The 13,178-nt window shown below is 49.5% G+C and overlaps 1 protein-coding gene across 6 annotated transcripts in view; it reads left to right on the top strand.

Annotated features, from left to right (window-relative positions):
• The window catches only part of DTNB (dystrobrevin beta), a 138,915-nt gene that overhangs the window by 76,043 nt on the left and 49,694 nt on the right, over positions 1-13,178 (top strand). For 3 of the 6 annotated variants that reach the window (XM_014961572.1, XM_014961569.1, XM_014961568.1), the window contains one exon: positions 1,102-1,122. The exons of the other annotated variants lie outside the window; for them this stretch is intronic. In XM_014961572.1, coding sequence (XP_014817058.1) covers positions 1,102-1,122 — 21 coding nt within the window. The remainder of the gene's footprint in view (positions 1-1,101; positions 1,123-13,178) is intronic. 6 annotated transcript variants of the gene reach the window in all.

Raw genomic sequence — 13,178 nt, 5'->3', positions numbered from 1 at the left:
CTAATCCTGCAGGATATAAGTGAGGGAAGGTGGATAAATGGGTCCATGGATTTCAATGCCAGAAGGAGCTTTCATTCTGTGAATTTTATCTCCATGACCTGAATTTCTGGGCAGACGTGCTCATTGGTGGTCCTGCTGCCCTCTGCACTGAGGTTCCGTGCAAGAGCAGCCCACGGGACTCAAGGGGTGCTGTACACGTGAGGGCAAAATCTATGAAAACTTCAGAATTGGGAAAGAAACCCTGGACTCCATGATACCTTGCTCATTCCCAGGGACACTCCTAGAGCTGAAGGCAGAATGTGGCCCCGCTGCCCCGGCAGGAGGGCGCTGTACGAGGCTCTGCTTCAGAAGAGGATAAACCCATCCGTATTTCACCTTTTTTGGTCTTTCCAATTAGCAGAGATCCATACTGACAAACCGTTGCAACAAAGGGCATTTTTTCCCTTCATCTTTGTCCTTACTCAGCATCTGTGGTGCTCTTGCCCCCCAGGCTCCCACCCCGTTGCCATCCCCTCATTAATTAACCCTTTGGAGCCCCATCTGCAGAGGTCCCTGCAGGCCTGGTGGCCATGGGCTCTCTCGCACCAAGGAGGTGATGTTTTGCCTCTCAGGGGATGACAGTTGGGGTCTCTGTGGTGGCAGATTCGTGCTCACGGGGAAGCGAACGCCGTGTGGTGGGTGCACTCTCCAGATGGTCTTTCCAGTCTTTAGAGGATGGTGGTTTGATGTTCCTTGCCTTGAGGACAGCGAGGGAGTCCAGGGTAGGAGAAGTGAAGCCAGTGAAGGTTCTGTGCAGAGGAGGGGATGTCCCAAGATGTCCGTGCTGTGACATCTACCCCATGACTTTGGCCAACACCAAAGGCCATTTTAGACCAGAGCCTTCTTTTGGGAAGGGAGCAGATGGCACCTCTGCTTTCGCACCGCGGCCCTTGTCCCCATCGCCCTCGTTTCCCTCCCTCTCTGCAGATGTTCCTACAATTTGCCGTGTTCTGTTCCTCCGGTGGGTCTGTTGTGTGTGTTTTGTGTGTGTTTCCTTGTCGTACAATAATTAATCTGTCCTCTTTTCTCTCTTCACCTTTTTTCTTTTGCCAACGTTTGTAGGAAGAAGAGCAAAAGCAGGCAGTAAGTTGACTTCAGTCTGTAGGTGATCTTTTCTTTCTGCATGAAATTATAATTCTCTGTTAATTGGCTTGTATGCAAATAAACCCTGGGAATGTGAGGTCGTTCTCACTTGTAAATTCGAAGGCAGCGCTCGTCAGTCTCCAGTAGCGCATGTTTTTGTGTGTGTCCTTAAAGCTGTTCCCCTCTCCCTTTGAAATTAAGTTTATTGCTGTGGGTACACAACCGGTGGCTGCATTCGTTAGGTTTTTATAGAATTGTGCATGATCATGCAGGCTTGAAAATGTGGATTCTCAGCTGGCTTCATAATATATTTTGCTGGAAATTCTTTGGCGCATTTTAAATGCTCAGAAAGCTTTCTTGTCTCTTCAGGAATCCTTCGCTTTGCCTCCTCGCCATGTACAAGTCCATGCATGAAAACTAATTAATGACTTAATATTCCGGGCATGGATCCATATCATTCAGTCATGATATAGTCTCCTTGAATTAGTCCCAGTGTGCTCGTTGTAAACAGGATGAGTAAACTAACCAGAGACAAGAACGCATTTGCTTTGTTGCTGATGTTCATTTTCTCTGCCCGCCTCCGAAATCCCGAATCCTGTGCTGATTCCGGAGCCCACTCCAGAGGGAGCCCTTTTGCTTTTCTCGGAAATAGCCAGATGTTCAGTGTCTTCCCTCCAGCACAACAAATCCGCAGCATTTTGGAACACGCTTTTCTGTATGCACAAAGCTTTAATGAAGGTGAATCCTGTGTTTCCTACTGTTGGGGAGGGGGTTACATGTTATTTGTCAGATACCCGAGTTGGAAATTCGATACGTGAATCGGAAATTCTGGTGACTTATTTTTGGTAAGGAAATATATATTTCTGGGTAACTGCTATTGCTGAAAATGCTTCAGTGCTACACGCGCTGAAATGGGATGTTGCTGACTCCTGAATGACCTTTTATTGAAGTTGTGACATCAATTTAAGAAGATGATGGTGGTAAGTGCGTATCTTCTGTTGGAGCCGGGTTCTTCTCTAGTTGGTGCTGCCCGTGAAGGTTTATCCCTGGGTTTGCTGCGGCACCTTGCAGGAATTCCCTGTCTTAGTGAAAGGACCAGATTGCAGCATGAGGCAGCGATCTTCAGGGAATCTCCTGGAGGAAGGGGAACAACCAAGACACTGCCGGCCGTCCCTGTCCTCCAGCTTCTAATGTGCAATGTCACTGCTAGGAATAATCATCTGCGTGGAAATGCAGCATTATTTCAGCTTGTTTTTCCTGCGCCGTTATGTTCTTATTGATTATGGATAAAGAAGAAGGGTAAATATGAGATCAGAAGAGAAATTTGCCCAAATTTACTTCCCTGCTTTCCCTGGAGCACCGTGTCAGTAGGAGGATAAGCGAGCCAAAACTGGCTGCTAAAATAACATCAACACATTGGCGTTCTGTCCAGTCCCATTCTGTTGGAGTCTGTGATGGATGAGCCAAAAAGGATTTGAGACCCAAGAAGGCAGATTTTGACCAACCAAAGGACACGTTGCTGAGGTGTAGGAATTGAAACTTCACCTCCTTACGTTTGGTGGGCTGAAGTAGCTTGAAGCACCTGAGAAAGCTGGAAATCCCAGGATACGGTGCTCCACTTGGCTGAGAAACACCCAGAAATCATGAAATAGCTGAGGTGGGCAGGCACCTCTGGAGATCATCTAGTCCAGCCCCTCCAAACCTCTCAGGACCTTGTCCCGTCAGGGTCTGAGGATCTCCAAAGATGGAGACTTCACAGCCTCTCTGGGCGACTGGTTCTAGTGCTTCAGTGCCCTCACCATAAGAACGTTTTTTTCTTTCTGTTTAAAGGGAATTTCCTATGTTTCCATTTGTGCCTCTATTTCCATTCTGCTGCCTCTGGTCCCGTCACTGGATACCACTGAGAAGGGTCTGGCTCTGGTTTCTGCACTTCCTGATGTTAGGAATTTGTATGCACTGATAAGGTCCACCTGAGCCTTCTTTTCTTGAAGCTAAACAGTCCCAACTCCTTCAGCCTCTCCCCGCAAGGCAGATCCACTGGTTCCTTAAACATCTTTTTGGCTCTTCCTTGGGCTTGCTCCAGTCTTGCTCCAAATCTTTCTCATACTGGGTGGTCCAGAGCTGGACTCAACACTCCAGATGCAGCCTAACCAATGCTGAGTTGAGGGGAAGGATCATCTCCCTCCATTTGCAGCCAACGCTCTTCCCAGCACAGCCCAGGATGCCGTTGACTTTCTTTGCTGGAAGGGTACATTGCTGGTTTGTGTTCAATTTCTCTGCAGGACCCCAACATCTTTTTTTGTTGAGCTGCTTTCCAGACAGTCAGAAGGTTATTCCCTCCCAGGACCAGGGCTTTGCTCCCTGTGTTGAACTTGGTGAGGTCCCTCTCTGCCCATTTCTCCAGTGTTTCAAGGTCCCTCTGAATGGCAGCACAACAATCTGATGTATCAACCACTCCTCCCACTTTTGTGTTGTCTGTAGACTTGTTGAGGGTCTGTGCTGTCCTATCATCTAGGCCGTTGCTGGAGAAGTTAGACAGTACTGGCTCCAGTATCAAAACTTGAGGCACACCACACTGGCCTCCAGCTGGACTTCACGTGGCTGATGACAACCCTACACATCATACACTGTGTTGGTATCTGCACTGTTCTGGAAAGGACATAGTGGTGTATCTCCAGCCTGAAGTCCAGAAGAACTCATTGAACCATAGACTGGCTTCCCGATGTCTTCAGGACTTGATGGACATCCATGTGCTCCAATAACAGAAATACTTGAATAACAGGCTGAATGTCTGTGAGAGTGTGGGCTGAAAAAACATGGCCAACTGAAAAACTTTAAAAATATTATCAAACATCCCACTGTCCTTTAGAACCTCTACTGGGTTTGGTGGCTCCAGACTCGCATCTTCCCTCTGCATGTGTATAAAACCCTGCAGTAGGTAGGAGAGACAACCCATCTACTGTGTGCTCAACCAGTCCTGTCCTTGTGTCCACGGGCATGGATCTGGGAAAAGAAGTTAGAGAAGAGCTTGGCCTGGTTAGTACCTCGCAAAGGTCTACGGACCAGTCCAGAAACAGCAGGACCATGTATGAGGGAAAATGTGGAGCACCACCTGAGTCCTGTGGAAGAGAATGCCCTTAGTGATGTAAAGTGGTGGTCATCTCAACCTTTGATGAGGTGGGTTGGTTATGTGGTGGCAACATGAATTTACATGAATGGTTAAGGTGAGTGACAGGCAAAGTCACTGATCCAGATCTGGCATCAAGAGCAGCGGCACCAGCGCCCACATCGGGAAGTTCTGATTTCCCTTCGCTGCTAAAGCTGGAAATCAGTGGCATCTGAGAGCCCAACTCCAGTCACAAAAATGTCCTCAGGGGGCCTAGAAGCTACTTGGCCAGTGTTGGTCAGAAAATCATGGCAAGCCGTAAGGAGTTTGTATCAGGAGAGAGCCACTATTTCTGGTCCACTTTCTGGAAAGTCCACGTTTCGAGTCAATCTGTAAAGATTTTGAGAGTTTCTGTACAGTCATTCCCTTTGCAGGACCATCCCTTGGGATCCACGGGGCCGGTCTTGGTCACACCCTTGAGGAGCAGAGCTTTGGGCAGAGATATTATTGATATTCTTCCAGTAACGGAGCGTTAAGGGACATGGTATTCATAGTCCACCACGCTATTCTCTACTGCTCCTAAGATTGTTGTGTCCCAGCTAATAAAGATCTTTGCCAGCGTAGATCCTAATTTACAACAGGACTGTTTTCGTGTCGCAGCTGGTGAGAGCCTTAAATAATCTGCTAAATATTAAAACCTCTTTGTTTTATAGTCAAATGAACAGCCATCGGAGCGGTACTGCTCAGTGCTCATGAACAGCCATCGGAGCGGTACTGCTCAGTACTCAGAAGAACGTTAGGGGAATTCACAAAGATGTACATCACATGTATGATGTCTTTGGCGTGTAGTACATTTCATACAACAAATCCAGAAGAGCATCAAGCGCTCGTACTCCCAACACGAGAGAACTTCTCTAATGCCAAACAGGCACAGCAGTGGCTTCACAGCAGAGGGGCTCACATGGGAGCGCTTAAACGCTGGCGTGGAAACCTCTTCCTCTCAGAAGATGGTGGGAACCGCATGACATGGCAGAGCAGAGCGGGCTCCTGAATTCTGAGGTTGTGTTACCCATCAGGAGAAGTGGACACGCTCTCACCCAACAATCCCCGTGGAGTCGTGGGAGGGTTTCCCCTTAATCTCATGGAGCAGGAATCAGGAGTTCCCATTTTCCTCCCATCGTTCAGATGATTCAGAGTCCGTAGATGGTACCTTTCAGGCAGCTTGAGGAGTGCAAGGGCAGCCTTTAACGAGGTGAACCTTCTTACCCAATGGCTGTAGCAAAGCTGAGCCCCTACAGCAAGCCAGGATGGTACCTGTGTCCCTTCCCAAGAGATGGAGAAACCTGCAAGTGGAGAATTCCTACCTTTGAAGAGCCCTGAGATGAAAGAGTCTCATCGTGTTGATATCTGAATCTGAGAGCGCTGTTTGGTTCTTGCATCAGCCAAGGGTCCCATACGCCTCTCCGGAGGGGATCACATCTGGGTGACTCCCACCATCACATACTGACGCATTTTAACAAAAATATGAAGAATTCCTCCTAATGGCTCAACACTGCAGGGCCTCATTCATCTGCAGGGTGTGCCGGAGGTCTCTGTGGATGAGCTGCAACCTCTCGGCAGGGGTGGGTTGTGTCTGCCAGCTGTACATGACCCAACTGGCTTGAATGACACTGATTTATACTCATAACCAAAAAACTTTTCTGAAATAGGGGGAAGACCACCTTCTGGAGGGTAGGAGTGAATGGTCCCAGGAGTGTGATGTAGAATAAGACAAAACTGCCCTATTCTGGATAAATTTAAGGAAACCAAATCTGGTTGCCCACCACGCTGGCAGCTCTGGTGAAGGTGGCAAGTATTGTGGTGTGGAGGCTCCGGCTGCGTTCATAAATGCACACGGAAAAATTCTGTGAGGCTGAGGGTAACGGGCAGGAAGATGCCAGCCTCCATGCTCGCGGGTTTTTCTTGGCCTCCGAGAGCTGGTGGCTGCACGTGGGGCTGGGAATGGTTTGCTGGGGAACTGCCGGGGAACGTGCTGGCTGAAATGTGTCACAGCCGTGCCAGAGAGCGTTCCGACACTTAGGTGCTGTAAATTATCTTGTTCCAGTGCCAGAAACACTCCTGGGTACAGTTCAGTTCACTAATATAGACAGACATGGCTTTGGAATAAGCTTTGAGTTGGTGCCTCCTCTCCAAGAGCCATGTTCATGGGCCTCCTGGAGGATACCAAAGCTAGACAGGCTCCTGAAAGAGCCATTTAGAGGTTAAAGATTTGAAGTTGCATAGGGAACAAGACCTCCCTACCTATGGAGTTTGTCTGGCAGTGGACATTTCAGAAAGGAGGGCTGGGTCTGTGCTGACTTCAGGTATTGGTGGTGAGGAAGACCTTACCCTCCGCTTACCACCCCTAGCAGATGACTTTTGGGGTATGAGGAGTAAGGCTTGGCAGGGAATAGCCGTGGAAATGCATCAGGATTAATTTCTTGGAAGTCTCTTTGCTCTGATGAATCACACTGTCTGGTGGTGGCTGAGTGTCAGGTAAGAGACAAATCCCTGAATGACGTGGTGGTGCTTCCCATCACGATGGGAGGAATGAGGTGAAATGTAGACTGAGGTGTGAAGCTGGTGTCTGCACAAGACCTGGTTTCTTTCTGAAGAGAAGGAAAATCCTTCTCGCCACACCAGTGGAGCATGGTGAGAAGGCTCTGGGGAGACCTTCCAGCCCCTGCCAGTCCCTCAAGAAGGGGGGCTCCAGGAAAGCTGGGGAGGGACTCTGGCTGAGGGAGGGGAGCCCTAGGAGGAGGGGGAATGGTTGGACACTGAGAGAGGGGAGATGGAGCTGAGATGTGGGGAAGAACAGAAAAGACATGGTGACCTGTGGGTCAGGGGACAGGGACGTGGTTTGGTGCGTGTCCCTTTGGGGCAGCACGAGAAGGACAGTTTAAGGGCAGAGCAGAAAGACGGTTATAGAAGCCGACGAGCGATGTCTCTGCAGAGTCAGTGACTGTTGAGACCCATGGACTCAACACTGGGCTTATCCTCTGGGAGCATTTCATCAGTCACCAGGAAAGGTCCCACACGCAAGGTCAGAGCGGGGGGTTTGTTGAAGATCTTCTCCCACCACGTGAGTGTTTCTGTCCTTTCTCGCTTGCTCCTGAGCCTTCACTGTGGCGCCTTGGTGGTGTTTCTCATGTCACATAGATGTTTCCACCAAACTGTTTGTTGCCCCATTTGGGGACAGATGTCCGTGAGCCTGTAGATGTTGTGTTTCCGATGTGGAGACACTGTTAAGGTGACGGGAGAGATGCGCCACGAGGATTTGCATTTGGTTTTTGGCAAGATCTGATTTTACTTGATGTTTGTTTAGTCCCTGAGAAACGTGACGGTGGTGATGAGTTTGGCAAGAGTGAAAGCCAGAAGACAGAGCTCTGGAATAATTTATTTATTTTACCATATTTCCTTCCAGCATGGGTTATAGTTGGTTAAATGATGATCTGTGTAGAGTCCAGGATGTGAAATATTTATTGCTGAATTTCATAGCTGTGCTGGCTCTTCTAAAACAGTGTTTTCTTCACTTGGTCGTTGAGGACCTGCTCTAGGATGTAAATAGGCTTTTAAGTGAGTGCAGGCGGCGCACGCACGCTCCTCCCCCAGGATGCGATCCAGCCTGATGCTAAATTCTCTGCAGTTACTAATTCCTTCTTCTCTGCTCTAGCACTGGGTTGGGGCCCAAATACAACTGTTCGGTGCCATAAATAGCGGATATGTTTAGCTTTTCCATAGCATTTTAGTTTTAGCTTTTCCATAGCATTTTAGTCTTAACCAAAGTACAGAACCGCACATTTTCACCTCTCTCTTTATTAAATCGAGTGCGTCCATTTCAGAGACAGGGAAAACTGAGACTTTTTTAGCCTTTCAAGACGAGCCAAGGAGATGTCGATGAAATTCAAATGAGAGCCATTGCCCGTGTCTTGGCCGTGGCTGGAGGAGAGGGTTGCTGCTCCTGCACCGTCCCAGGAAATACAGCAGGAGCCCCCGTTGCAGCTGTGGATGCCATAACTTCATCCTAAAGGACGAAGGTCCCTTCCAACCTGGGTGATTCCACGGTTCTATGGTTACCTGCTCCACACCTCGCAGGGGTGCCATCCCCATAGCTGCCCCACGGACATTCCCTGGGGTGGAAGGTGTATAATGCCGCTGATGCGCAGAAATTAATATTAAACATGTTTTCTGTGTGTGCATCCGTAATACTTTCCCTCCTATCATTATCCCGTCCTCGAAGGGTAATCAAAGCCACGTGGAGGACATCTGGATCCAGTGCTGCTTTATACAGCACCTGGCCCTTATTAATAGTAATGAGGAAATGGCAGTTTGGGATTTCTTGACCTCACATGAAATTCATTTCAGTGGGCAAAGGTTGCTCCCAGCTGGCAGCAATTTGGGGCTGGTTTCCTCATCTGTTGCCCAGACGTTATCGCTGGGTTTTGGCCCTTTCCCTTTGTAAGGAGCGATCCCTTTTTCCACCTCGTCTCTTTATAAGGGTTGTCTTTTTTCAAAGGGAGTCCCGAAACATCTTGTTAAAGCATGTTACACGCAGCACAAGGGCTTAGGTATGGCCCGATACAACAAAATGATCCCTTCGGGCATAAATCACTCTTTTACTAACTGTGCTGTAAACTTTTATCTTTTTGAAGTCGGTAGTTTCTTCTGCGTTATTGGCCTCTCTCCAATTTGTTCTTTATTTCCCCAGCCCACAAATACACTTTTGCACTCCCGACTCCGGGCGAATGAAAGAGCCAGGAGAAGACACAGCCCCCTCACTGTCAACACGACACACCAGCGTTTGTGTCACCAAGGTCCCAGTTAGTGACATGCCCCCGGTGAGCTGGGGTTTGTGTTTTGGCGTCTACCTCGCCGTCGTAACACGGGTGTTGAGTCAGTTTTCCTTACAAAGCACCCCAGGGCGAGCAACTGCGGGGAGATCTTTGCTGAGCTTCCTCTAGGTCCTCTGTAGGTCAGCTGGAACGTGGCCGGGTGTCCTCCCCGCTGGCCACCGAGCTGGTGGCCAAATGGGACCATTTGTGGTGCTCCCCAAAGGGTAAAACCTTTGAGCTGTGTGTTTTGCTTTCCTTTTTTGTTGTTGTTTTCGTTGTAGTTACAGCTGATCTGAAGCGTGCTAGGAGTAAGAGAAAGAAACCTAGGAAATAACAGATGCTGGTTATTATTAAAGAAACATGATGAATTCAGGGCCTTGGAAAGACAGGGTTTGGTATTTGCTGGCTCAGATGTTGTGTTTGCCATCATGGAGATGGCTTCCCCTTGTGCTGCGATGTGACAGCACATATTTACAGCCCAGTCATCAAAACCAGCAAAATACTCCCCAGAGTCACACACCGGTGTAAATATTACACTGTACTACAGAAATGGGGAAAAAAAACCCTACCTGGAATCAATTTACCCCTAGTGCCAGATCATAATAGTCTTACCTAAGAGCCCAGTTGTATGAAATATCTGTTCCAGCTGTAGATTTGGCCTTTCATGGTGCTTTCAGACCAAAACCTCTTGGGGCTTTTATTTATCAAAGTGAAATGAAAGTTGTTCTAACTACTAAAATCATCATGTAATCCAAATTGGGTTTGGAGAGAAACCCTTGTATTGTATTTGTGATTTGGTCTGACTACTGTAAATATCCCAATGGTTTTGCAAGCCCAAAGCAGATGTGCTTAAATCCACGAAGAATTAAAACAGCAGTGAAATAGGGGCCTGTTGTGAGAGGACAAGAGGTGATGGTTTTGAACTAAAAGAGGGGAGATTTGGGGTAGATCTAAGGGAGAAATGTTTCACGTTGAGGGTGGTGAGAGCCTGGCCCAGGTTGGCCCGAGAAGCTGTGGCTGCCCCATCCCTGGAGGGGTTCAAGGGCAGGTTGGAGGGGGCTTGGAGCACCCTGGTGTGGTGGGAGGTGTCCCTGCCCAGGGCAGGGGGTGGCACTGGGGGGGCTTTAAGGGCCCTTCCCACCCAAACCATTGCATGATTCTATGATCATCTCCTTTGAGTGTGGAAGTAGACTTTGGCCAAGACCATCAGGAGGAAACAGGCAGGAGCTCTGAGCTCCATTGTGTCCAGCCCCCCTCCCAGGGAAAGCTCTCGATAGGTGTATAGCACAATTAATTGATGTGGTTATTCGTGGGAAGAGGAGATCAGGCTTGATGTCTAGAAGGTCGTTCCCCACTCTGTACTGCCCTCAAAAACAGCAGTTGACTAAAGACTATTAGAATTCATGAGTTTTGGAGACTTTATTGATCATGGCCCTGGATGTCATCAGTGAAACCTCTTAAGAGATTTGATGATGTGGATGATGTCCAGCCACGCTGCTGTACTGGCCTTCAAGCCACCCACGTTCAAGTGCTTGGAGTTGGGAGCTAAGCCCCTCTGCCAGGATTCATGTATCTTATCCCATCCCCGTTCTTGCTCCTGGATGTGTCAGTACCACAGGGAGACCCATCTGCTGAAGGGCTGGTGACTACCAAGGCCCAAGTTCTTCTGCATCCCCATCTGCAATCTGCCAGCCCATCACAGCCAAGCCCAGCTTTTATTCAAACCAGAGCAGGGTGATCCGCTTCCTCTTAAAACTGCGAGGTGGCCACGAGGGACACAGGGGAGCTGGTGAGACAGCAGGGGACGTTTCTGAAACCAAGAGCAGCATGGAATGATGATGGAGAACGTCAAGGCTGCAGGCATTGGGTTTCCCTAGGAAAGGGAATAAGGGGAAGAGTTTATATTTTTAAGGAGCTGGTGTTTATGGGGTGCATTGTGTGCTGCCTGACACCTCTGCTCCCTGGGGCCACCAGCTCAGCCCAGGCAGCAGCCACTGCTCTACCCAGAGGGGAGACCCCAAAATAGAGTGGAGCTGGTCAGTCTGTGCCATCTGCAGCCGTGTGTGCCGTCCGGCTGCCAGCTCCATGAGTCTGCTGAGGGTTCTGTGAACCATCGGAGAAGGAAATTTAAGGAAGTTCCCTGCTCTGCCCGAGGCACCAGACTGGAAGGGGCAGAAGCCATTGGGTGCCAGTCTGTGCTTCTCGTGACGCGTCTTCTCTCAAGTGATGCTTCCTACAGGAACGTGTTACCAAACAGCATATGCTTGGTGCTGTGGATGGGAGCTGACGACAGTTTTTATTCCCAGTGGTTTTTTTTCTTTCAAAGAAAGAGAGCTTTTTTTGCTGCTGCTTGACCCAAGAAGACACAAAAAAGGTGCCTCTGACTCAGGTTTGGGGCGATGACGCTCGATTTCTTCGTTACCGTCCTCCAGCTCAGCAGGGATATGCCCCGTTCTTACTTCCCTGTGTAGGGTCCTGGAGAAGAGGAGGAGCAGCTCATGTTATCATCCTGGGAACAAAATCCACAGGGACCTGTCTGCTCTGGAACAGCAAGACATTTCCTATCAGCGGCAGGACGTTTGACCCCAGTGGTCAGTGTGTGTCCTGTGCCTGGGTGATGCCCCACCACGGACATCGTGCTGCGTGCTATCCCCTGGATGATCCAGCGGGGAGGTTTCCATCAGAAGACATGGTCCGGAGCAGGGGGAGAGAAGCTGTGGGGGTGTTCCTGGGGACCCCGCTGCTCTTTCACGCTGAGGGGACGAAGCCTTTCAGGTCACCTCCCCGTGGCTGTTTGCAGCTCACGGACAGACCGCAGCATCACATCAGAGCCTCTCATGGTGCGTCATGCTCCCTGCCCATGTGTTATTAATTAGCTGGTGAGCCACTCCTTCCGAAGATCAAAGGAGCTTTGCCGGGACACGAGAAGCTTGCTTTTAACAACATGCCTCCAGCAGCTGTGAGGCCGTGGAGCAACCTACTGCCTTCTGCCAAGCCTGCGGTCCTCGGGTTGGGTCTCAGCAAACGTGGGGAGAGCACTTCTCCAGCCTCAAAGCCCCATGGCAGCTGATGCTCCTGAGGCTCTCCATCTGGAGAGGATTCTGCTTCCTTGGATTTCTCTTAGATGCAGTACATTTTTCACCTTTTACTAAAGGTGGAAGCCTGGTTTACTTTTTGTTGTCCCGGGAAAGCACGCTCATGGAATTCACATGGCCACACAGAGAAGGTGGAAGCCTGGTTTACTTTTTGTTGTCTCAGGAAAGCACGCTCATGGAATTCACACGGCCACACATAGAACCATAGAATTGTCCAGGTTGGAAGGGACCTTTCAGCTCATGGAGTCCAACCACCAACCCAACACTGACAAACCCACCACTGACCCATGTGCCTCAGCACCACGTCTGCCCGGCTTTTACCTCCAGGGATGGGGACTCCATCACTGCCCTGAGCAGCCTCTTCCAAGGCTTGATAACCCTTTCCACGAAGAAATTTCTCCCAATATCCATCCTAAACCTCTCCTGGTGACACTTGAGGCCATTTCCTCTTGTCCTAGATGCTCAGAAGGGTCCTAGACATGCACAGAAGAAAGGAGCTGGTGCTCAACCTGCCCTTGCAAGGGCTCTTGGACCAGGGTGAATCCCATGAGCATCCTTCCCATTGCCCACAGCTAAGGTGGGCATCCTCCCTAGTGCCAGGAGCCACCCCAGGCCCGTGCCAGGGAGCAGAGGGAGCCCATGGGGAGCAGAGAGAAGATTCCTCCCATCTCATGGACGAGCGGTGCCCAAACACCCACCCCGAGATCCAGCCCTGGAGCAGCATTTTGGGTCAGTAAGTACCATCCTCTCGTCTTCGCCAGGGGATGCTGGGCAAAAGTTGCTGACCCGGCTGTGACTCACCTCTGAGCATTTATAACTCTGGGGCTTCAAAGGGAGTGGAAATGGCCAGTTAAGGGCACTCTACGCCTTCCATTTTCTGCATAAAGCATAGATATATTTATCCAAAGAACTACACATTTCATCAGAGCACAACCATTTTTTTCTCCATCCCAAAATAAATTATTTGTAATCAGAGTTTTCCTG

This window comes from Calidris pugnax, unplaced genomic scaffold (genome assembly GCF_001431845.1).
Source record: "Calidris pugnax isolate Ruff unplaced genomic scaffold, ASM143184v1 scaffold639, whole genome shotgun sequence".
NCBI lineage: Eukaryota > Metazoa > Chordata > Aves > Charadriiformes > Scolopacidae > Calidris > Calidris pugnax.
Note: the sequence above shows the minus strand (reverse complement) of the source record. Positions and strands in the feature narration are given on the sequence as shown.